The sequence below is a fragment of the Antechinus flavipes genome, chromosome 1 (assembly GCF_016432865.1).
Source record: "Antechinus flavipes isolate AdamAnt ecotype Samford, QLD, Australia chromosome 1, AdamAnt_v2, whole genome shotgun sequence".
Lineage (NCBI taxonomy): Eukaryota > Metazoa > Chordata > Mammalia > Dasyuromorphia > Dasyuridae > Antechinus > Antechinus flavipes.
In genome coordinates, this window is record NC_067398.1 from 653562457 (window position 1) to 653585959 (window position 23503).

Below are 23503 nucleotides of genomic sequence, written 5' to 3' on the forward strand. Positions count from 1 at the left end.
CTATTCTTTTTTTTCTGGCCCATTGGCTGTCACATGTTTGCAATAAATAATCTCTGTCTCTGCCTTTGTAGAGAGGCTGGACTCCCAGGCCAGGATTCATTCTCTCTTAGCCCATTTCATCAAATGCTTGGTACCCTTCAAGGCTCATTTCAAATACTGATTCCTATAGAGACCTAGCTTAACTCATCCCTCATAATTACTTTGTATCAAAAGGTTCTGTGTTTATATTGTTTCCTAGAAGTAAAGGCCTGGAGGACAGGAGCTATTTTAAGTAGTCTATGTATTCCCTATCTAGTACAATAGAATAGTGTTTGACACATAGTGGGCACTTATAATTGTAGTAAGTTTATTTATTTTTAATAGACATTGCTTTATGAATCATGTTGGGAGAAAAAAATCAGAGCAAAAAGGAAAAACCATGGGAGAGAGAAAAAAACAGAAAAAAGTGAACATATCATATGCTGATTTAGTTTCCTTAGTTCTTTTTCTGGATACAGATGGCATTTTCTGTCCAAAGTCTATTGGGATTACTTCAGATAACTGAGAAGAACCAAGGCTTTTGTAAATAATCATCACACATTCTTGCTGTCTTTGTGTACAATGTATTCCTGGTTCTGCTTGTTTCACTCAGAATCAGTTCATGTAAATCTTTCCAGGTCTTTTCTATAATCAGCTTGTTCATCATTTTTTATAGAACAATAATATTCCATTACCTTCGTATACCATAACTTGTTCAGCCATTCCCCAGTTGATGGGCATCCGCTCCTTTTCCAATTTTTTGCTAGGGCACTTATTTATAATGCTTCTTGAAATAGCCTGAATGAATTAAGTCAGGGCTAAGGAATTCACTTTCCTAGCAAGAAGAGACTGAGTTCAAATTAAGGTGACTCCAGATTCCACATGTGTCCTTCTGACTCTCAAGGAAAGCACATTTTTCTGGAGAAGACATCTCTTTATCTCCATAAATATCTATACCAGTAGCTCCAGAGCTGAAAGTGGAGGCTTTCATTCCAAGGTCTGAGGTGAGCCTTGGGCAAAGTGAATCAAAGAGAACTTTAGGCTCATTCTTCTATGATCCTATCTGGCAGAAAGATCACCTTTCTGAGACTTGGAAGGAGGGGATATAGTGGAAAGATCTGGATTTGTAATTTAGGAGACTTTTGTTATAATTCTGACTCCAATTCTTGCCTTTGAGTTCTGTGATACTGGGTCTCAGTTTCATCTGAAAAATAAGGAGACAATGTTGTTCAGTGCAAATTGCTATGGATTGGTATTCACGAGAATAATTAAGATTTTACTCCCCATTTTACTATAAGAAATAGAATCTCAGAATTGAAAGAGACTCCTTCCTTGGAGCAGAAATCCTCTCAACACTATTTCAGGACAAATCTGAAGGACCTCAAAAGGTGATGAATCTCAATCATTCAATCAGTGAGTGCCCCCTATGTGCTAAGTGAAGGCAACTAGGTGTTGAAGTGGATAGAGCTTCAGTCCTGGAGTCAGGAAGACTCATCCTTCTGAGTTCAATCTGGCCTTAGACAGTAGCTGTGTGACCCTGGGCAAGTCACTTTACCTTGCTTGCCTCAGTTTCCTCATTTGTAAAATGAATTGGAGGAGGAAATGGCAAACCACTTCAGTATCTTTAATATTATTATTATTATTATAACTTTTTATTGACAGAACCCATGCCTGGGTGATTTTTTACAGCATTATCCTTTGCACTCGCTTCTGTTCCGACTTTTCCCCTCCCTCCCTTCATCCCCTCCCCCAGATGGCAAGCAGTCCTATACATGTTGAATACGTCACCGTATATCCTAGATACAATATATGTGTGCAGAACCGAAGTTCTCTTGTTGCACAGGAACCACTCCAGTATCTTTGCCAAGAAAAGCCCCAAACAAGGTCACAAAGAGTTGGAGAGGACTGAAATGACTGAAGAACAGATGTACCAGGTGCAATGAACCTTTTAAGCTTCAATCTACCTCTCTTGTTTTCATCTATTGCGCCTAGTTTTGGCCTCTGGGATCTAGCAGCACAAACTCACCTTTTCATCACGGAATTCTTCCAAATACTTAAAGGCAGTTAGCATATCCTCCTACGCATTGTTGCATGACAGCTCGGTTGCTTCAGTCTATCCATTGGCTTCCAGACCTTCACCTCTTTAACCTCGTCAACGTTCTTTCTAAACTGTGAGTCTAGAAATGGAAAGGAAAATGCATGTGTGAACCGACCAGTTTTAATTTAATGTAAGAATATGGGCAAGAAACTTCTCTCTGGACCTCATTTTTTTTCCCCACCAATAAAATGATGTTGGACTCATGCCCTAGTGGAGATTCTTTTTTCAGCTATAAGTTGGAATTTTGAGGTCTTTTCCAACTCGGGAATTGCTCCTTCTGTGAAGATGCTCACGATCCGATCTAGTTCTGGCATTCTAAGACCGTACAATCAGGTGATTTCCAAGCCCCTTCCTCCGAGATTGTAAATTAGGGATGGGCCCCAATCCGTCCTGGGCTCCTCCCCCGCCCCCGCCCGCTATCCCTTCTCATTGGAGGGGCCGCAAGGGGCGGGCAGCATCACTTAGACTCCCGCCACCTCTTGCTCCAACTAGCCAGGTTTGCAGCAGCTTCTGGTTTTTCAGCCACTTGCCTCCCCCACCATGGAGGATGGCCGAAAGGAGTCTGAAGGACCGTACGGTAAGATTCAATCCCCTATTCTGGTCGGGCCGGAGTGTGTGTGTGTGTATGTGTGTGTACCATTTCTACTGGGCTAGAGGGGAAGCAGGGCTGTCCCTCAGAGGCACCCTGAGCTCGAGATGGAGGAAAAGGAGTCAGGAGTGCCAGGTTCTTTTCTGTCCAGTTGTCTGGGACACGTGGACAGCCGGGGGTTCCGGGATGGGCTTGCCGAGACACCCGGATCCCCAATCTCTGTCTACGATAGCGCATGCTCCGCTGCGGAAGGGGGCCCGTTATCCGCGCCGCTTGGAAACTGCCCAGCATCAGGGAGCTGAGACCCTGGACTCGTCTTAGGGCTTGGAGCCGAGGAAACTGGAATCCTGAACCCCAGGGGCTCCCTGACCGATCAGCTGATGTCATGCATTTTCTCTTGGCACGGAGAGGGAAACTGAGGCGGCGGCAGAGACAAAGGAGGCTCCAGAGCTAGGCGGTGGCTGCTAGGGTCCCCAGAGTCCTGACCCTCCGCCGAGGAACTCGGGAAGGGGGGGCGGAGCAGGATAGAGACAGGAAATAATTGGTAAACTTCCAACTCGAAGGCCCAGCACTAGGCTAGCTAAGGACCCAGGGATGGGGGAGAAAGGAGAGGGAAGAGTAGGAGGAAGTAGCAGATACTGGGTAGCCTGTAAACGCAAGGCTAGGAGGGCCTTGGCTCCCGGAACCCTCCCCTCAAACCCAGACTCCCCGGGGGACCCTCCCCGGTCGTTTATGTGCTTAAGTCTTAGCTGTGTTTCCGGCCCTGGAAGGGGGAGGGGACTGTCTCGGAGATTGGGCTGGGGGGGGGCGCGACGAACGGGTTGTGTCAGTGGATATGGGGGTGGGGCGAGATATTACTAGTGGCCTGGGGGAGGGGTGTCAGCGTCTGCTTTCAAACTCTAGATCTAGCTCTCTGGGCCCCTTTGACACACACACACACACACACACACTTCCCCCTTCCCGCCCCCCGCCCTCCGCCTCCCATCCTCGGCCGCCTTCCCCTAGCTGCTCGATTGGTCTTCTCTAGTTCTCACGGAGCCCAAGAGCGAAAACCTTAGCAGCTGTTGTATTTTTAGCATCGAGGTTCCTAGGGCCCTAAATAGGCTGGGAGAGGACTTCACCCCTTCTTGGGGCATCCAGTCCTAGGCCAGGAATAGGAAGGGAGGGGTCCGGAGTTTGGGAATAGATGTAACTAGGAATGGGTGGGAGAGGGTTGGTGGTAGAGCTGGATTGGCAGCTGTGCCCTCAAGGCCAGGGCGGTGTGACTGCGGAAATCGACCTCTGGCTATCGCTGAAAAACAGAAAGGCTGTTTTGGGAGGGGTTGAGACCTGGGCTTGGAGGATTTGGGGAAGAGACTACAGGAATTAGCCACCTATGTGTTAGGAGTGAACCATCCTCTTCCTAGGGGAAATGGATGACTAATTTGTCCTTTGGCTTCATAGGAACCCAAATTCTCTCTTTTGGGGAGAGAAATTAAGCTCCCCCCAGAATTGGGGGGGGCGCTGGGGTCTGGTTCCAGAATAGCCTGAGGCTCGAGAGGAATCTCTGGCCACACCCCTCACTCCCCTCTTCTTTCTCCCTAAGTCTGAAAACAGTTGGCTAAAGATTGGCCCTGAGTCTACTGATCTTCTGAGCAGTCTTTCCTAGAGCTCACTCTGTTTTTTTTTTTTTTTTTCCCAATGTTCTGTTCAGAATCTAAGCAAGGACTACCTCACTTTTGAATTTGAATCCCTAATATTTAACTGTGCTTGGTACACAAAAGATAGTTAATAAGTGCTTGGTGCTTGCTGATTGAAAAGATCTTTAGGAAATACATACTATTTACAGAATTCTGTGTTCCTGATCTGGTTTTATGGAGGCAAGGGTGGTTGGAGAATGAAACAACAATAAAAGCTATACTATACATTATCCTATGGTGAGATCTGAGAATATAAAGGAGTGGAAGTGAGATTAGGAAAGGCTTCTTGGAAGAGGTGGAATTTGAGATCAGTTTTAAAGGCTGGATAAGAATTTAGGAGGAGTGTAGGAAGGATATCTCTGTTGCAAGGATGGCTTGGTAACAATCTAAGAGGAAGAGGAAAATGTCAAAAATAACCCCTAAAGTTTGAAAATATGAGGCTGGGTTATTATTCTTGCCACTGACAAATAGTCATAAAAAAGAGCTGATATTTTATTTTGGTTTGGAATATGGGAATTCAGCACTCGTCTGGGGGCATTGAGAGGTTAGATGATTAGCCCAGAAGTCACACAGCCAGTAGGTGTGTCAGTGTTGAAACTTATGTTAGTTCTCTATCCACTACCCATTGCTTCTCATCTTCATGTTATAGATGAAAATGAGGAACAGAATGGTCAGAGCTTTGTCCGGAGTTACATAAGTATTTAGTGTAAGAATCACACTTTGAGTTCTTCGACCTGAGATGTGGACCAAGCTTGATCTCTGGAGCCAGTTTATGCCTTGGTTTTGGACTTGTTTGCCTTTGAGGCGTGGCTAAATATTCTGGGGGAGTTTTCTTTCCGTTAGACAGTTGGGAGATACTGGTCTGGAGCACTGGGGAGAGAGCTGGATGGGAGATTGGGATTTGGGCTGCTTCAGCCTTGGGAGGATCCAAGCTTGAGGGAGTGAATGAGATCACCCAGGGAGAGAATCTAGAGATAAAAGAGAAGGCGGAGTCTTGGGGAACACCCATTAGAAGGGAGTTGGGAAGAAGATGAGGAGACTCCGGAGGAAAGGTAAGAGGAGAATCTGGAGAGTGTGATCCTTGTTTCCCTTTGGAGGAGTCAGATCTTTGGAGAGGTCCAAGAAGATTGGGGTTGAAGAAAGAATGGCTACTGAATTCAGCTATTGGGACATTCATTACTGGTGACCTTTGAATGTGATTTCATTAGTGGAGAGTGGAAGGCATTTATTTCGAAGATGGAGACAGTAAGTTTTGAGGAGATCGGGATGTTAAATCTAGTCGACTTTTTGCAGAAGTTTGGTGGTGAAGGGGAAGAGGGACATGGTCTTGGCTGAAAAAAAAAAGGCTAGAAGAAAGCTTTTTTTAGGATGGAGGAGAGACTTGGGCTTGTTTGTAGACTGATGGAAAGAAGCCAGTTCTGGGGGAATGATTGAAGATGCATAAAAAGGGAGTGGCAGTGAAGGAGGAAGGAGTGAATGAAACCCTGGGCACAGTAAGCAAAAGAAATAGGAGGAGATAAAACTGGGCAGGTAAGTTTGAGCCTGATTATTGAAGGCCTTGAAAAGCACTCAGAAGATTTTACTTTATCTTCTGGGAAATTTTTAAATAAAGAAGGAACATGGTTAGAGTAGTGATTTTGGAAGATTATCCAAGTAGTCGAGATAATGAATTAGACAGAATGGACTGGAAATCAAATTAGGAGGCTATTAGGATAATTCAGGTGAGAGAAGAGGGCTCCCCTAAATTACCCTTGGGAGACTTAGAAGAGATGAGGAAGGGGACTGAGAGAAGAGATCTTTTGAAAACAAGATCTACTGTCTTGGATGGATATGTAAAGGTGAAGGAGGGTTCAGGGGCCTAGAGTCAGGAAGTTGTTTTTGCTATTCAGTTTTAGTCATAGCTGATCTTTGTGATCCTTTTTGGAGTTTTCTTGGCAAAACATACTAGAATGGTTTGTCTTTTCCTTCTCCAGTTCATTTTACAGATGAGGAAACTGAGGCAAACAAGATTAAGTACCTTACCTATGGCCACACAGCTAGTAAATGTGTCTGAAGCCAGATTTGATGATCAGATTCTTAAAGATGAGTCTTTCTAATTCTAAACCCAGTGGCTTTTATCCATTTTAACACCTCGTAGTCTGGAGTCAGGGAGACTCACCTCAAATCTGCTTCAGAATCTTACTAATTGAGAGACCCCAGGCAAGTCACACTGGATGTCTCAGTTTCTGTGAAATAGGGATAATAATAGCTAGCACCTGTCTCACAAGTTGTTTTGAAGATCAAATAAGATAAGGTTGTATCTTAGCATGGTGATTGGTACATAGTGTGTACTCTATAAGCGTTAGCTATTATTTTTATTATTATTGCAATTCATGTCTTTTTATTTTGATGGAAATACTCCTAGGAGAGTTAGAAACTCTAAAAGTCAAGATAGATTTTGAATATTTGACAGAAATACTCTGTCCTGGGATTCCTTCTGTAGAAAAAAGGGAACTTTAGTGTGCTTATACCTCCTTTTCATGTGGACCAACATAAGTATTAACTATTATTATCTTAAAAGTTTCAAGTTTACATGGCAGTGCCAATAACAAAAATGGAAAAGCCATTGGGAGGGGCAGGTTTAGAGGTGATGGTGACAAATTCTGCTTTCCACACTTCCAGATAGAAGTGCCACTCAGGCAGTTGGAATTCAGGGAGAGGTTGGCATGTTGGTAATACATTTGGAAATCATCTGCATGGTTTATGATAATTGAAGCCATGGAAGTCAGTGAGATCACTAAGGGAGAAAACTATATGTAGCCTCTTTCATCTGGTTTTAATGGCCATTATCAAGTCTGGGACATTGTCATAGCAATCTTGTTATGGTCTACTCTCCCTTTGACATGCGCTTGTTCTCTGAGGTGGGGAGAGTTGACCACAATAAGCACAAATCAATACATCATGAAAATGTTCATTCAGCCATAATTGTTTATGAGGGTAGTGTTGGGGCTACTATAAAGACAAAACAGTGCTATTGAAAAACTTGTTCTTGGTGGATACAGCATGGAACAACATGGATACAGATAAGTGTATACAAAGTAATTGTTGGAAAAGGAGAAGATAATAGAAACTGAACAGGAAGCAAGATAAACTGCCTGTGGGAAGCCCTGTTTAACACGAGCCTGGATGTAAGGGTGTTTGGTATTTTATGAAGTGGAAGAAAGGAGAGGGACAATCTGAACCAAGTCAGATTAAGAGCTGTTGGAATAGTGTATGTGAGGAACAGGCTGGTTTGGTGAAAAAAAGATAATATACAAGAGGAGAAGCTGAAGTAAGCAAAAAAGAGTAGGCTAGGGTCTGGTTGCAAAGGGCTTTAAATACCAGATCAAGGAACTTGTATTTTGTCCTGGAGGTCAGAGGGAGCTAGCTAATGGGGCTTCTTGTTCAGGAAGAGTGATGACAGGGCAAAACTTAACCATGTTTTAGGGAAATCACTTTGGAGAGAGGGAGAGACTGGTGCTAGGTGGTAGAAGGCCTTGTATTCCAGTGGAAGTTTTTACTTTTTTCTCCAGGCAATGAGATAATAAGGGGCCTAAACTAGAGTGCTGGCTATTTGATCTAGAGAAAAGCAAGAGCAATTAGGAAAAATAGGGGAGGATTTGGGGTAAAGATAATTAGTTCTACTGTAGTCATGTTGAATTGGAAAGGTCTCAACAAATCCCAACTGCAAAAGGTAGTAGGAGAAAGGAGCTAATAAGACTTGAGAGGAGGGGCCAGGACATTTATAGAGGGTATATCCATACATAGAAGGCCATACATGAATAAGGACGATCCATTAAAGGCAAATAAAAAGGATTGCTCAAACTAGTAGGAAAAGATCCAAGAGAATCATCTGCCAAATCACCTGGATTTGACAAATAATAGATCACTGGTGATTTTATGGAGAGACATTTCAATTGTGAGTGATGAGAGAGAAAGCTAGTTTGGGAGGGATTGAAAAGTCAGTAAGAGGGACAGAGAGGTCTTTCTAGGAGTTTCCTTTCAAAGAGGGAAGATCTAGTATGATAATTTGAAAGAATGGTACCATGGAGAGAAGGTTTTTTTTTTTTTTTTTAAGAGGATGGAAGAGATTTGGGCATGTTTATAGACAGCAAGAAAGAAGCCAAAATGGAGAGATTGAAAACTAGAAAGGGGATAATTGCCAGAGCAAGCTGCCAGAGAAGATGAAAGGAGATGAGCTAGGAAGAGGATAGGATCCAGGGTATAAGTGGGGTTGGCCTTGGAGAAAAAAGCTACTTAAAACTTCTAAATTCCCAGACTAGATCAAGTTCTTAACCTGGAAGTTTGTGAACTAGTTTTTTCTTTCTTTAAAAAAAAAATTATTGTTGATTACAGTTTATTATTATGTTGAAATACCTATTTCAATATAATTGGTTTCCTTTGTAATTCTGTACATTTTATTTTATGCATTTGAAACAGTCTAAAGAGTCCCCAGATCTCACTGGATTGCCCTTGGGCAGCCAAAAAAAAAAAATCTTTGTACTATGGCTATAGAGAAGATAATGGGGGATAAATCAAGGAACGTTAAGATGTAAATTAGGGAAAGAAAGGCAGCTTCTGGCCTTTAGCCTTAATTTCCCACCTACCCCCCAAAAAAATAGGAAATGAGACCCTCTCCTGAGGGGAAGGAAGTAGTATAGGATTTTTAGCCCCTGCTGCAGGCATGCGGAGTTGTAGTCATCCAATTTAGTCAATACCTACTTGGGAATATAGCGGAAAGATGTCTCTTCAGGTCTTCTTTTAGGGTCAAGTCCTGCTCAATAGGATAATTATCTAGAAGTCCTGGGCTCCATGTAGGGCTGGACTCCTCATCTCAATGGACACTATATCCTTGGAGTGAGTGGCCACCCACAGCAATGTAAACTGACTATTTAGAGAAACCTCGGCTTGGCTATTTCGGGGTGAGTTATAATATTACTATTTGTACCTTTCCTAACTAGCCAGGGAGACTCACAGTCACAGTCCTGGATCCACAGCCATGGTTTTCATTGCCCTTCTCTTCCCCCACTGTTCAGCCAGCCACAGAGCCCTTTTGTCCTGCCCCCGCCTAAGCATTCCTTATGCTGCCAGCCAGTGGGGTATGGGTCTTTCTTTCACCCCTTACATATCTCAGCTTAAAGCAGTCATAGCTAGTTCAGCAAAGTGTCTGTGTTTGAGGGGGGAAGAGGGATGGTTAGGACTGCTGAATTCCTCCATAACCCCATTAATACTGTGTGTGGCCATATGCTTGCATGACTTCCCCTCCCCTTAGTATCTGAAGACTAGGAAGTGTGGGAACCAGGACTAGGACTCAACATTCACTCAACAAGCATTTAGTAAGTGCCTGCTAAATACCAGAAGAGAGGAGGAGTGAGTAGGGCGAGGTGTCAGTGAAGTCAGAACCAGATTAAAATGTAATTGGGAAGTATTTAACAAAATTAAATATTATATATACACACACAGAGAGATAATGTAAATTTGAGATTTTCTAAATCAATATGCATCTTGAATTGGATTTGATATCATTGCTATAGTGATAGAGTTGCTTAGAAGTCCCATTCTTTGAGACCCGATTTAGGATTTTCTAGGTAAAGATACTATGTGGTTTGCCATTTCCTTCTTTAGCTTATTTTAGAAAAGGAAACTGAAGCAAATAGAATTAAGTTGCATAGGGTCATTAAGGTAGTAAGTATTTGAGCCTTCGATTTGAACTCAGGTCTTCCTGACTGGGTCAAAACACTGTCTATCCACTGAGCTACCTAACTGCCTACTGGATAATAGAGAGCCTTTCTCAAAGCCAGGAAGATTTGGGTTCAAATCCTGCTTTTGAAATATTGGCTGTGTGACTCTCAATAAATTACTTAAGTAATTTCCCACTTACCTCAGTGCTTTCAAGTTATTCTTCTCAGAATTGAAGAGAAGATACTCGTAAACTGTAGAGAAAGTACTGACCCTTGTTCCAGTAGTTCCTTATACTGATGAGGTCAGGGATCCCATCCCACTCATATCCACTCATATGTTCCTTCTGGTTCTCTCTTGGGAACTAGAGATATACAAAGACAAAAATGAACTGATCCTTATCAAATACATTCTGTTGGGAAGAGATCTGATATCTCCTTGATGTTCAACTGATTCCAGTGAAGTCTCTCAAGGACCCTGAGGACTAGAGATCTTTCCTATTTCTTTTCTCAAACCCAAGAGTCAATCAATAATCAAAAAAAAATTGTTAAGCATCTGTTATGTTCCAAGCACTGGGAAGAAGGGGAAGAAAGATCTTATCTAAAGTAGGAATATTTAGCTAGAAAAATAGTCCCACTTAAAGTGTGATCTTCATTGAATCTCATCTCTTTGCTTTAGTTTTCTTGGCAAAATGAAAAGGCCAAATTAGGGTCCTTTCTGTCTCTAAAGTGAAGGGTTAAGAAGTATCTCACCTGTAGTATCTACAAATAAACCATTGGGAGGAGAGCTTTGAAGTGGAAAAGCCAGTTATAATGGAAGATTGATTATTCAGTAGGCTAGGTCCCCACCAGGAGGAGTTGGGTCACCAGAAATCTATCTCTCTTTAGAGATCTGCAAGTTTATTGTGGTTTAAGTTCCCAATGACCAATCAGCTGTTGACTTAATAGTCACAGAAAGGATGTGACCTCTGTCCATGCTCTGGCCTGTCTGTGATTTCCCATCCTTATCCTGTAGATAGGCTTTGCATCTGATGCTGTTGTCAGAACATATAGGATCATTAGGGACCAGTGAGTCCAACCCCTATTTTTTTCCTTTCCCAATTAGGAAATAGGCAGGTTGCAGAGGCTTGACTTGAACTAAGGTCTTTGATCCAGATTCCATCTGTAGTTTCATGGAAACTAGCCCCATTTGTGGTTCCCTGTCCCACCCAGCTTTCAAAAGCGGTATCTCTGCTCTGATCTAGAGTCACAGATTATATGATCTGTCTAAGGTCACATAGCTAACCAGTGTCCAAGGGAAGGCCCATATCCAAGTCTCCTTATGCTAAGAGCAGGACTCTTTTTATTACGTTCTCAATTTCTCACTGAGGTCTTTTGGACAGGTAGAGAGAAAAAGAGAATTTAGGGCAGCTGTGTGGTGCAGTGAACAGGGTACTGGTCTTGGAGTCAGGAGGACTTGACTGTGTGATCCTGAGTAAGCCATTTAATTCTGACTGCCTCTAAGAATCAAAAAGGAGAATTCCAGTCTGAGGGCTTAGGTGCAAATCCTGATTCTGCTGCTTACTCCATGGAACACTGGGCAAATCATTTAACCTCTCTGGGCCTCAGTTTCCTCCTGTATAAAATGAGGGAGTCTCTGAAGTCCCTTCTGGCTTTTAATCTGTGATCTCCTGATTTTCCTTTCATAGGATTCTGCTACCGCTATTTATTAAATGTTTATCGTGTGCAGTGAGACACCGAGAGATAAGGAGCTAAGGTAGTATAGATATGTATAGGATCACCTAATAGTGGTACTCGGCAGAATGGGGTGAGTACCTGAGAGATATAAAAACAAAAGTGAAGAGCATTTATTTCTCCATTGGCTGAGAAAGCTCCCAGGAGACATTCTGAGTTGGGGTTTAAAAATGAGTAAGATTCAAGAAATGGGAGAAAAATTTTCAGATGGTTCTTAGATATAGGTGGGAAAAGGTGAAATTTTTTTGGGGGGGTGGGGTGGGGAGCCAAGATCTTGTACAGTTTTATTTAAATGTAGATTTTAGGGTGGGAGACAGTGGATAAATGAAAGTTAAAACTGGAAAAAGGTAGTGATTAGTGGCGGAAGAATTTGGATTTTAGCCTGTAGGCATTCAACAGTCACTTAAGATTTTTGAATAGGAGAGTAAGTGTATTGATTCACCGTAGAGAAATGAGTGTAGGATGGATTAAAGAGGGAGAGAGAGATGAATTTAAGATTGGAAGGTGGAGATTTTAATCTTAGCTCTGCACCTCGTGACTCGTGTGATCAGTCACTACACTCTTGGATTTTCATTCTCTCCTTTTTGCAAAAAGAATTTCACTCGATGACCTTCGACTTTGCAGTCTTGCAACTTTAAATTCTGTGATCCTGCTAGAAGTAAGGCGGAGAGAATCTAGGTTTAGAAACGAACGCAGTGGGAACGAGAGACAAGATGGAAGGAGGTGGGAGACAAAGTCCGGTGGAGTAACCACAGATACTTGGAGATCAAAGAGCAGGAGAGCATGGGCACCTCGTTTTACACAAGCCCCGCCCTTCTCCGTTTACTGAGTACTTTCCCTGGTCTTGCCTCCGCCTTCGCTTCAGCCTAGAGCGGGCACGTTCTGGTCCGGCAGAGGCGGGGAGGGGGTGGGGGGAAGAGGAAGGACTATTGAAGCAAGTTGGCTCCAGGGAGCTCTGGCGGTCTCCAGCCTTCTCGGGGGAAGGTAGGGGGAGTCTGCCTGGAGCTGAGGGGTGCATTTGGAGATTGGTGCATGACCCTCGAGAAGCCAGAGTGTCGCCCCTCCCCTACCTTTCCCCCCTCGTGGGAAGTTAAGATTTGGAAGGGTACTTAGGCAGTGATTATCACTACAAACCATGAGATATGTGACCTTGCTCAAGTCCCTTTCCCTCTCTGAGCCTCAGTTTCCCCACAAGCAAAACGACGGTAGAACTGGGTGATCCTCAAGGGCCCTTTTAGCTCTGACCTTCTCGGAGGCTCCAAGCTGCCGCCCGCCCCCGCGTGTCTCGCCTTAAGTGACAGGAGCAGCTGCCCCCTCTGCTCCCCCGCCCCGCCTCCTCCTCCCCCCCCCGGCCCCGCCCCGAGAGGCCCCCTCTCTCAGCTCGGCCACCGCCCCGGCCCCACCCGACCCTTTCCACTGGGCCGCCGCTACCTCCCTAGAGAGTTTAGGGGGTGGGGGCACTAGCCACCTAGCCAAGCTCGGCGGGGCGGGGGTAACTGAAGGCAGTCGCTAATCGGGACCGGTTAGACCGGTCAGATCCCCTGGGTAGAGTCTCATTGGACTGTCTCCGCCCAGCTGACCGGCCAGGGCCCGGGATCCCGGGACGGGGCCTCGGACCAGAGGCAGAAGCAGGATGGGGGGTGAGCGGCAGCACTACTACGGCCAGCATGGTAGGTGGGCATCTCCCTTGGCCCTCTCCACCCACAGCCTCTGTCCCTGCCCTGCAGGCAGCTGGCGGGGCTTCCACTGAGAATCCCCAGTGCTCTCCAGCGCCTGTGGGTCCTGGAATGCAGGACGGAATGTGCTGCGGGGTGCGCTAATCTCTGGGCTGTTCTGAACCCCTTTCTCATTGTGCAGCTCCGGGTGGTTGTGTGTGTGTGTGAGTGTTAATGTTATGGTGGGAGTGGGCTTGGAGATGCTTAGAGGAGCCCCTTGACTTAAGCCCAGCCTCGTGCTCTCAGTCAGCTTCCCCTTTCTGGATCCCCACATGCAGCGGGACGGCACTGGGGCCAAGGCGCGGGGGCGGTGATGCTGCTGCCTGTTTGAGCCCTTCCCGGCTCGCCTTGGTCCCTTCCTCTCCTTCTGCTGCTCCCCCGCCTGTTCCTTTCCCTCCCCTCAGAAGCTCGCTGAGCATATCGTGAAGTGCTCCTTACGAGTCCAATACTGGCAGAGGGGCTAGCAGACCCCGGGTAGGTGGGTAGGGATTCTCATTGCCCCGGCTCCAGATTCAACCCAGCCCAATTGGTCCTTTCCTGGGCTGCACTCCCCTCCCCCAACTTCCTTGATTTGTTTAGCTCTGCGGGTGGGGGGGAGATTGTGTTAATTAAGATAATGTTAGTAAATTAATGTCCTTTGAATCCCTAAGGCGGCTGGCCAGGCCCTGGAGATCTTAGCGTGGGAGGCAGTCTAACAATGTGCTTCTGTTTTGGCTGCTCCTGTTACTCTCATGGGACACCGGCCTCCCCTCTCTCCCCCCCCCCCCCCCCCATTTCTCCCCAACCAGGTTCATTTTCCCATTCCTTTGGGAGTAACCCCAGCGACTTCCCTAATGAGAATTTTAAGGAGAAATCTTAGAGAAGGGGTATCATTAGGATGTAGTTAGGAATTTTTGGCCAGGCTCTGAGTGGCCAAAATTCTGGGTCACTCAAGGCCAGAAGGGGGGAGGGGCTGAGGCCACTGCTTCCCTGACTGGGCTTTGGGGTGTGTTTCTCAGGAACGCCTCAGAAATATGACCCAACATTCAAGGGCCCTATTTACAACAGGTGAGATTGGGTCTGATGGGGGAAGGGAAAGGGTCCCTAGCTCCCTTCTGCTTAACCCCTCCCTGGTCCTCAGTCCACCTGACTTCCAGCCTCTGTACTCTGCTCATTTCCCAGCACCCTAGTTCCCTTGGGTCCTGCTCAGTGCTTCCCTACTTCTGGTTTTTCATCCAATGGTTTTTTTTATCTTGTGTTCTGGTCCACATTCCTCTTCTCATGCTCTGCTGGTTCCATAGCTCTCTTGCTTCATCCTTATTTTTCCAAAGCTCTCTTGCTTCATCCTTGTCCCATTATTTTTGGGGGGAGAGGGAGTGGAGTTTCCCACAGGGTTGTTTGGGACTGATCTGCTTTTTCCTTTTCAGAGGCTGCACCGATGTTATTTGCTGTGTGGCCCTATTCCTAGCCATTGTGGGGTATGTGGCTGTGGGCATTATAGGTATGTGGGGGGCTACTTTTTTATGTTTTTTGTATTTGACCCTTAGGGATAAAAATGATTTACCATTTAATTCAACAGACATTTAAGTACTTACTATGTGCTTGTGAGTCTCCCATTTTCAGTGGGAAGCAGTATAAAGATGAAAAATTCTCAGGCAAATCACACTTCAAAGAGATGGGTATAGATGAACTAGTCAGGCAACATTTTTAGGTGCCTACTCTGTGCCAAGCACTGTACTAAGAAAGGCAAAAGACAGTTATTTCTTGTTCTCAAGGGACTTGTGTACAGGGGACTCTCCTTTGGTCAAATAGGGGTATGTATGTGTGTTGTTGGGGTTTGTCCTTCATAATGGAGGCGAATCATGACATCAGGAAGGTAATATCATGACTTACAAGTGCATTGAATTTGAGTGAGACAGGGCTGTGCAAAGTCACCAGCTTCATTCTATCTTCTGGAGCTATCTCGGTCCAGTGGCAAGATAAACAGAACCTTGGAGAAGACCCCCAAGTGTATGTTAAAGGTAAAACGGTAGTCGCAGTTAGGATTCATGAAAATTGAGAGATCACTTGCAGCTGAAGTGAGCAGAGAAGACTTCATGAAAGAGATGGCACCAGATTTGGGCCTTGAAGAACAATTGGAAGTATTTCAGGAGTAGAGCTGAAGAAGAAAGATAATGTAGAGCCTGTGGAATACATAAAGACACAATGTAACTTGGAAACAGCAAAGGGCAATTTGAGAGAAAGAGAGAGAGACTGAGAGATTGCTAAAGTGCTTTGAGGTTCACTAAGTACTTTTCTTCACATTAACCCCTGAGAGGGAGGCAGTGAGAAACAGTGGTGAGATCACTGGCTTCCAAGTCACAAAACCTTGGATTTGAATTTTGTCTCTGCTATTACTATTATGCATGTGACCTTGGCCAATCCACCTTTAAAATTGATACGGTTACAATGTTAAATGGCCCTTCTAACTCATTTCTATGATTCTATCTCCATTTTATCGATGGAGATACTGGGACCTAAAAGAGAATAAGTCATTTAGCTCTTGTATTTTGAAGTGTTCACCACCCTTCCCCTTGGTGTATAAGGAGCACATATTCAGGTCCCTTGATTCCAAAGCCAGTGCCTGAGCATTTTGGGGATTATGGTGGTGGTATGACAATTGAGGAGGAAGGGATAGGATATATTGAACTCAATAATTTTGACTTATCTGCAGCCTGGACTCATGGAGATCCTCGAAAGGTGATTTATCCTACAGACAGCCGTGGGCAGTTCTGTGGGCAGAAGGGGACACCTAACGAGTAAGTCATTTTCCCTGCTCCCCACTGCGTCCCATGCTAGCTCCCCATTTCCCCCGACCTTGGCTCCTAGGCCAGTTCCAGCCGTTGGCTTTAGCAGGCTGGCTTATGAAGGGCAGGGAAGTTCTGGGTCCTGTGCCATTTATAGGGAGGCATGAGATGGAGGGACCTAGCATGGGCACTGAGACTGATACCCTCCCCCATTCTTTACAATGCCTTCCAGGAACAAGCCTTTCTTGTTTTACTTCAACATCCTGAAATGTGCTAGTCCCTTGGTGCTACTTGAGTTTCAGTGCCCAACCATGCAGGTGAGTGACCCACACATAGCCAGATTCAGGCCCTCTTTCCTGGCCCTTCTGATGTGGGGAGGGGCGGGAACCAGGAGGACTCTGGGCCAGGCCTGTGGGTGGTGCCCACAGTGTCTGGTACAGACTGGAGGGAAAGCCAGACCTCAGTGCCAGCTGAGCCCTGTTCTCTTATTCCCTCTCTTCTCCCAGATCTGTGTGAAGAACTGTCCTTCTAGATATCTCACCTATCTCCAAGCCTCTGGTCAAGCCCAGGAGCTGGAGTATTATAAACAATTCTGCGTTCCAGGCTTTGGCCAAGGCAAAAAAAAGGTATTTGGGGCAGAGGGAGGTGAAAACCTAACAGGAACATTACTTTGTTGCATAGGGTGAGGAAAAAAGGGTCACAGCCTGAGAGGCCGGGGAGTGAAATGGGAAAGAGCCCCTGGAATTGAATCTAGGTTTGTTGATCACTACCAGTGTGTTCCTGGCTCTCAGTTCATTATTTTACTGCCTTGTCCCTCGTCTATGTAAAAAGAAAACAAGAAAGGGTTAAAGCCCCTTCTAGCTCTATCTAAGCTTCCTGTGACCTGGGTGAACTTGGTAATCCACTTCCTTTCCCTGGGCCTGAGTTCCCTTATCTATGAAATGTAGGCTGGGATAGGGAAAGGGAGGAGTCAGACTGAATAAATATGAATAAGCTGTATCTACATTGTGAATGTTTGAGGTTAGCAAGTTTTCCTTACCCCTCCCCTCCATCTTATGATGTAGGTGTTTAAGTATTCTCATTTTTTGTAAGTCTCTAGACCTTATGACTTCTCTGGTATCAGGAAACTGTGGGAAGCTCTCCTCTGCTAATGGAGCTCATCCTTCCTTCTTCAATTTCTAGTCTGAGAGTGTAGCCCTGAGGCACTGAGATTAAATGATAGTCCAGGGTCCCAAGGCCAGTATTTCCCCAGGTGAGCCTTGACAGCCAGGTTTCCTAATTCTGAGACTGGCTTTCCAGCAGCCCCCTCTACCTTCACCCCACCCCTCAGTTTCATTTTACAGATGAGGAAACAGACTCACAGGTCAATGATTTGTTTAGACTTATACAAAGTGGTGAGACCAGAATCTGAGCCTGAGGTCGCAAGACCTGACATTGAGTTCCCTCTAAGTGCTATCTAAGGTGTCTCAACTTTAAGCGACTTAGTACCTGGTGCTGAGGGCTGCTGACCATAGGGGTTGAAAGAGGCTGAGCCTGGGGGGGAACGGGGCTCCCCTGCAGCCTGACCCCTTTCATCTCTCCTTCCCCGCAGAGTCCTGCTGAAGTTCTTAGGGATGGAGACTGCCCTGCGGTGCTCACACCCAGCAAACCTTGTGAGTGTTGGAACTAGGGAGGGGAGGGGGGGACTTCTGGGGAAGAGGTCAGGGTGGACTCTTGACTTCTGACCATCGTCCCCAACAGTGGCTCGGCGATGCCTCCCAGCCATTGAGACCCACAAAGGCGTGATCACTGTGGGCAATGAGACCACGTTTGATGATGGACATGGCCAGAAGAGAAATGTGTCAGAACTGGTGGAGGGAGCCAAGTAAGGAGAGGGTTCCCTGAACTTCTCTTTTCTCTAAGACTGTTTCTCCTTTTTCTTTTACTGGGAAAGAAGGGAGAGCTCCCTGGATCAGAGCAGATTCACTTTCCCAGGGTCTTTGGGAGGGGATGAAGGGGCCAGGCTGAGTTGGAACCACCCTCCTCCAAAATACTCTCTTTTTTTTCTCTTTAATCTTTCTAAATCCCTCCAGGAAGGCGAATGTGGTGCTGGAGGCACGGCAGCTGGCCATGCGTGTGTTTGAGGATTACACTGTATCCTGGTATTGGATTCTCATGTGAGTCTGGACCCCAAATTCTTGGGGAATGGCCACAGGATTGAGGATCTGGCATTTCTCTTCTTTTCTCTTATTGTCCCTGTGCCTCTCATTCCTTTGGAAGGAAAAAGTCTAGATCTATCTGGGGCTTGGTCTCTGTGTCTCCAGCTCTCTTTTATTTTTGGCTTCCTTTGGGGGAGGGGGTGGAGTTGGTGCAGGCAAAGTGCCTAGGGAGGGGGAGTGGTGGCCTGACTCACTCCTCTTCCTCCTCTCTTCCTGCCTGCCACAGTGGTCTGGTGATTGCCATGGCTCTGAGCCTCATCTTCATCATCCTCCTCCGCTTCCTGGCCGGGATCATGATCTGGATTATGATAGTCATGGTCATCTTGGTGCTGGGTTACGGTGAGAATCCAGGACTCCCAGACCACACCTTTTCCACATCTCAAAGAGCCCTGCAGTTCCAGATCTCTCTGCTGACCCCCAGAGACTCTGAGGTCCCTCAGTTCTCCCTACTTCTCTCCTGCTCCCTGAAATTCCCCATTCTGGTTCCTCTGAAGACTCTCAGATTCTGTGAGACTTCCAGTCTCTACCTTGTGCCTCCAATTCTGTAAAATGCTCTTAAGATCCCTCCCCCCAAACCTCCACTACCTTCCAGCAGGCCCATTTCTGAGATATTCCTGGTGAGGTATCTTCCCTTAGTTTACAGCATCCTTTAAACTGGAGCTCAAGGGCCCAGAATCACCTTCTTTCCTCCTCCCCAGGAATCTTTCACTGTTACATGGAATATTCCCGACTCCGAGGTGAAGCTGGCTCTGATGTTTCCATTGGGGACCTGGGCTTCCAGACTGACTTTCGGGTATATCTGCACCTGAGACAAACCTGGCTGGCTTTCAGTGAGTGCGGACATCTGGTTCCCCAATCCCAGTCATCCAATCTGGACCCTCCCCACCTCCCCATACCCACTTACCCTAGATCTGCTCATTGAGATTTCCTGTTGAAGAAAGGGAAAAAGCATTTTAGCACCCCTTATCTGCTATGTACTGGGCTAGTGCTTTACAAATACTTCATAAAATAATATACCCTTGGAAGTTGGTGTTTTTATCCCCATTTTAGACTTGAGGAAACTGAGGCAAATAGGGTAACTGACTTATGCAGAGCCACACTGCTAGTAAGTACTTGAGACTGGATTTGAAGTCAGGACTTCCTGGCTCTAGGCCCTCCTAGCCGAGCCCAGACATGGCTGAGAGCCAGGAGAGCTAAATAAAGAACATCCCTCTGTCCCTACCCCCATCTACCTCACCATTGGCTTCTGAGCTACAAAGACCCTGGCCAACTTTACCCTGCTTGTCTTTATGACTGTGGGCATCTCTCTAAGCCTCTATTTCCCCTTATCTGTAAAGGGAAGGAGAAGGAGTTAGGCTCCCTCCTTATGTCAGTGGCCCCTTCCAGCCCTGTCCTAAAGCACTGTGTTTCTATGCTCCTTTCCCTGGGGGGATGGGATGGGGTGGGCTGGCTTATCCTCCTTCCTCCCCCATCCAAAGTGATCATCCTGTGTGTGCTGGAGCTCATCATAATCCTCCTGCTCATATTCCTGAGAAAGCGCATCCTTATTGCCATTGCCCTCATCAAGGAAGCCAGCAGGTGACAGAGCTGGTGGTGAATGGGGAACTGGGGGTTGCAGAGAGAGGAGCTGGGCAGGATACTGGGAGGGACTGGGATTGGAGCTAGCCTGGGGACTGAAGGGGATTGGGGAGGGAGCTGGGCAGGATACTGCAAGGGATTGGGGATGGAGCTAGGCTGGGGACTGAAGGGGATTGGGGAGGGAGCTGGGCAGGATACTGCAAGGGATTGGGGATGGAGCTAGGCTGGGGACTGAAGGGGATTGGGGAGGGAGATGGGCAGGATACTGCAAGGGATTGGGGATGGAGCTAGGCTGGGGACTGAAGGGGATTGGGGAGGGAGATGGGCAGAGGGCTGGGCAAGTTTGGGGAGGGAGTTGAGCAGAAGACTAGAGGGGATTGGGGAGGGAGCTGGGACTGGGAGCTAAAGAAAAGACAAGGAGAAGCAGAAGAGATTGAAGGGAGGTTAGACTTGGGGGAAGCTCAGTGGCAAAAACATCTCAACCTTAATCCCCTCTTTTGTTTCCTCAGGGCTGTAGGCTATGTCATGACCTCCCTGCTATACCCACTTTTTACCTTTTTCCTCCTCTGCCTCTGTATTGCCTATTGGGCCAGCACTGCTGTGTATCCATTTGCTAATTCCCAGACTTCCACTCTTCCCTTTGTCCAGTTGTCCATTTTCCCTAGCCCCTCATTAGTCCTTGCCCTCCCTCCTTTCCCTTTCCTTGGGACCTTGGTGAAGGAAGGGGTCTGGAGTCTCTTACCCTTAGCCATGATCCTCAGGGATGGGGTTGGGGCTGGAGACCCTTCCTTCTCAACCATGTACTTGGAGTTAAGAGCCTTTATCGAACACTTAGCTTCCTGTCTACTTCCAATGAGGCTATCTACAAGGTCTTCAATGACACTGCCTGTGTAGCTGCTGGACAGACATGTAATCCAGAGGTGAGAGGCCAGTAAACCAGGACTGGGGTCAGGGAAAAGCCTTCTAGGGAGTCATCTGCAGTCTTTCTCCATGGGCATCCTGGCTAATTCCGATGTTCCCTTCAGGTCCCCACACCAATCACAGCCCCTCGTCCCTTCTGACCTTGCCTCTGTCTATCTCCCTACAGACTTTCCATAACTCAAATGTGACCCGTTTGTGCCCTGACGCTCGATGCCAGTTTGCCTTCTATGGTGGGGAGACTGGCTATCACCGGGCACTGCTCGGCCTGCAGATCTACAATGTCTTCATGTTCTTCTGGCTGGCAAACTTTGCACTGGCTTTGGGCCAGGTGACACTGGCTGGCGCCTTTGCCTCCTACTATTGGGCCATAAACAAGCCAGATGACCTTCCTGCCTTTCCTCTCTTCTCCTCCTTCGGCAGGGCACTCAGGTCTGTAAGGGTTAGGGCTGGGGCTAGAACCTTGGGCACCAACTCCGGGGAATAGGGATTGGCATTGGGGGGGAAACTGAGGTGGGGGAATTCCTGCTGATACTTCCTTTCCTTCTACCCTAGTCCCACCTTCTCCCAGGTTGTATCCAATTTATAGAAGGGAAAATCAAAGTCCATTTGGAAGGGAAAGGGCCTCATCCTCCCCTGTTTACATCAGGCTGGTAAGTAATTAATCAATCACCTGTTCCCTGTTCAGGTACCACACAGGCTCCTTAGCCTTCGGCTCCCTCATTCTCGCCATCGTGCAGGTAATCCGTGTGATACTCGAGTACCTGGACCAGCGGCTCAAAGGTGAGAGGGTTAGTAGGGGGAAGGGGGTGATAAGTCCAGAGGACACTTGGTTTGTCCTGGGCTCTGAGTTAGGCATCAGGAAGTGGAAGGGGCCACTTCATACATTCTGTATTCCCCCCTCCAGCTGCAGAGAACAGATTTGCCAAATTCCTCATGACCTGTCTCAAGTGCTGCTTTTGGTGCCTGGAAAAATTCCTCAAATTCCTCAATAGGAATGCCTATATCATGGTGGGTGCCTCAGGAAGCCCCAACCTTCTTTACTATTGCCCCATATGATGGTGGTTCTCCCACATTGCTCCAAGGAAAGTACCTTCAAATTCCCTCTGAGTGAGCTCCTTGCTACCGTCTTTTAGCACTCCAAGTAACCCTGGAGACCCTGAACTTGGTATTTCTTTCCCACTTCTGCCCCCTCCCAGCTATTTCCTCCACATATCCCCTAGCTTCTTAAACTGTGGGTCTCAATCCTAAGCGAGGCCTCGTAATTTAATATGGAGCTTGCCAAATGATTAGTTTTCAGTAAATGTTTAATTTATATACCTATTTTATATACTTGGGGATAACCAAATTGCTTGGGTGAAAAGTGGTCGAGAATGAAAAAAATTTATGAAGGCCTCATTCATCTCAATTGGACAACATGATGAGCTCTTTTGAGAATCTGCACTTTCCCTACAGCCTTCCTTCTCCCCTTACGATATATCTATATACACACACACAGATTGCCATCTATGGTACCAACTTCTGTACGTCTGCCAAAAATGCCTTCTTCTTGCTCATGCGGAACATTATTAGGTAAGAGCAGAAAATGTCCTCTCCTCCCCCTCCTTTATGTTTTTTCCTGGTTCCCCTAGTACTCCCATTTCTAGGTTTCTTTTCCCTCCCTCTAGTCTGACTCTCAGCTTCTCTCCTGCACCCCAGGGTAGCTGTCTTGGACAAGGTCACTGATTTCCTTTTCCTCTTGGGAAAGCTTCTAGTGGTGGGGAGTGTTGGTAAGTCATGCTTGCCCTTCTCCCGGTGCCCAGGGGCGAGCCCCAAGCTTCTCTAGCCTTGATTCTCCATCCTCCACAGGGAAGAGGAGTACAGTGTGATGGGGGCTAGAGTGGGCCCTTTGGCCTCAGTGAAGCCTGATTTCACTCTGGTTCTCTGGATCCTGGAGTGGGGAAGGCTCTTGAGGTGAGTGGGTATTTTGGAAGTGCTATTACTGAATTCATGCCTCTGGGCTTCCTTATTTCTTCAGGAATTCTGGCATTCTTCTTCTTCACCCACCGAATCAAGATTGTACAGGACACAGCACCTTCCCTCAACTACTACTGGGTTCCCATCTGGTATGGAACTTCCTGAGGCCGGGACAAGGGCTTAGATCTCAAAGGATTCTAGATTGAGAGCTAAGAGGGAGCTTAGTGGTCAGCCAGCCAACTCACTCATTTTACTGATTAGCATAGTGAAACCCAGAAGTAAAGGGTCCAAGATCACAGTTGTAGTCCACAGTCAACAAGAATTGATTAAAGTGATAGATAAGGAATCGGGGGCAGGGCTTGTAGTTCCAGTGTCTGCTAAGGCAGATGTTTAGTGGCCCAGACTAGCCTATGTCATCCTCAGCACCATGCTGGGGACAGCGCCGAAGACAAAGTCAGAAAAACCCTGGCCAGTGCTACACTGCTGTGTGTGTTAAATACACACACAAACACATTCCAGAGCTGGAAGACATTTACTCAGCTTGGTCAGGGTCACAAAG

At 46.6% G+C, this 23503-nt stretch overlaps 1 protein-coding gene and 1 long non-coding RNA gene across 3 annotated transcripts; one reads left to right on the plus strand and one right to left on the minus strand.

Annotated features, from left to right (window-relative positions):
• Positions 1 to 329: 329 nt before the first annotated feature.
• On the minus strand, positions 330 to 12719 carry LOC127544740 (uncharacterized). The gene is made up of 3 exons (XR_007949521.1): positions 10284 to 12719; positions 2045 to 2195; positions 330 to 1222 (listed from the first exon to the last, which is right to left on the minus strand). It is a non-coding gene; the product is annotated as an uncharacterized LOC127544740 (long non-coding RNA).
• SLC44A2 (solute carrier family 44 member 2) lies at positions 2578 to 23243 on the plus strand. 2 transcript variants are annotated; one of them, XM_051971521.1, is made up of 20 exons: positions 2578 to 2693; positions 14528 to 14576; positions 14936 to 15009; positions 16222 to 16306; positions 16527 to 16611; positions 16801 to 16920; positions 17886 to 17946; positions 18035 to 18158; positions 18367 to 18450; positions 18719 to 18831; positions 19191 to 19322; positions 19971 to 20070; positions 20580 to 20672; positions 20906 to 20990; positions 21158 to 21420; positions 21677 to 21771; positions 21896 to 21999; positions 22487 to 22560; positions 22687 to 22757; positions 23006 to 23243. In XM_051971521.1, the coding sequence occupies exons 1-20, from the start codon at positions 2657 to 2659 to the stop codon at positions 23107 to 23109; spliced, it is 1953 nt and encodes a 650-aa protein (XP_051827481.1). In that variant the 5' UTR covers positions 2578 to 2656; the 3' UTR covers positions 23110 to 23243. The 2 variants fall into 2 exon arrangements, with proteins under 2 accessions (XP_051827481.1, XP_051827480.1); XM_051971520.1 differs by lacking the exon at positions 2578 to 2693 and adding an exon at positions 13356 to 13484.
• Positions 23244 to 23503: the final 260 nt, after the last annotated feature.

Bases quoted from the DNA above. Each gene is read 5' to 3' on its own strand.
- SLC44A2 (XM_051971521.1), top strand. From the start codon at position 2,657: ATGGAGGATGGCCGAAAGGAGTCTGAAGGACCGTACG. The intron at 16,612-16,800 runs GTGAGTGACCCA...CTCTTCTCCCAG, and splicing joins TTCAGTGCCCAACCATGCAG to ATCTGTGTGAAGAACTGTCC. The intron at 18,832-19,190 runs GTGAGAATCCAG...CCTCCTCCCCAG, and splicing joins CATCTTGGTGCTGGGTTACG to GAATCTTTCACTGTTACATG.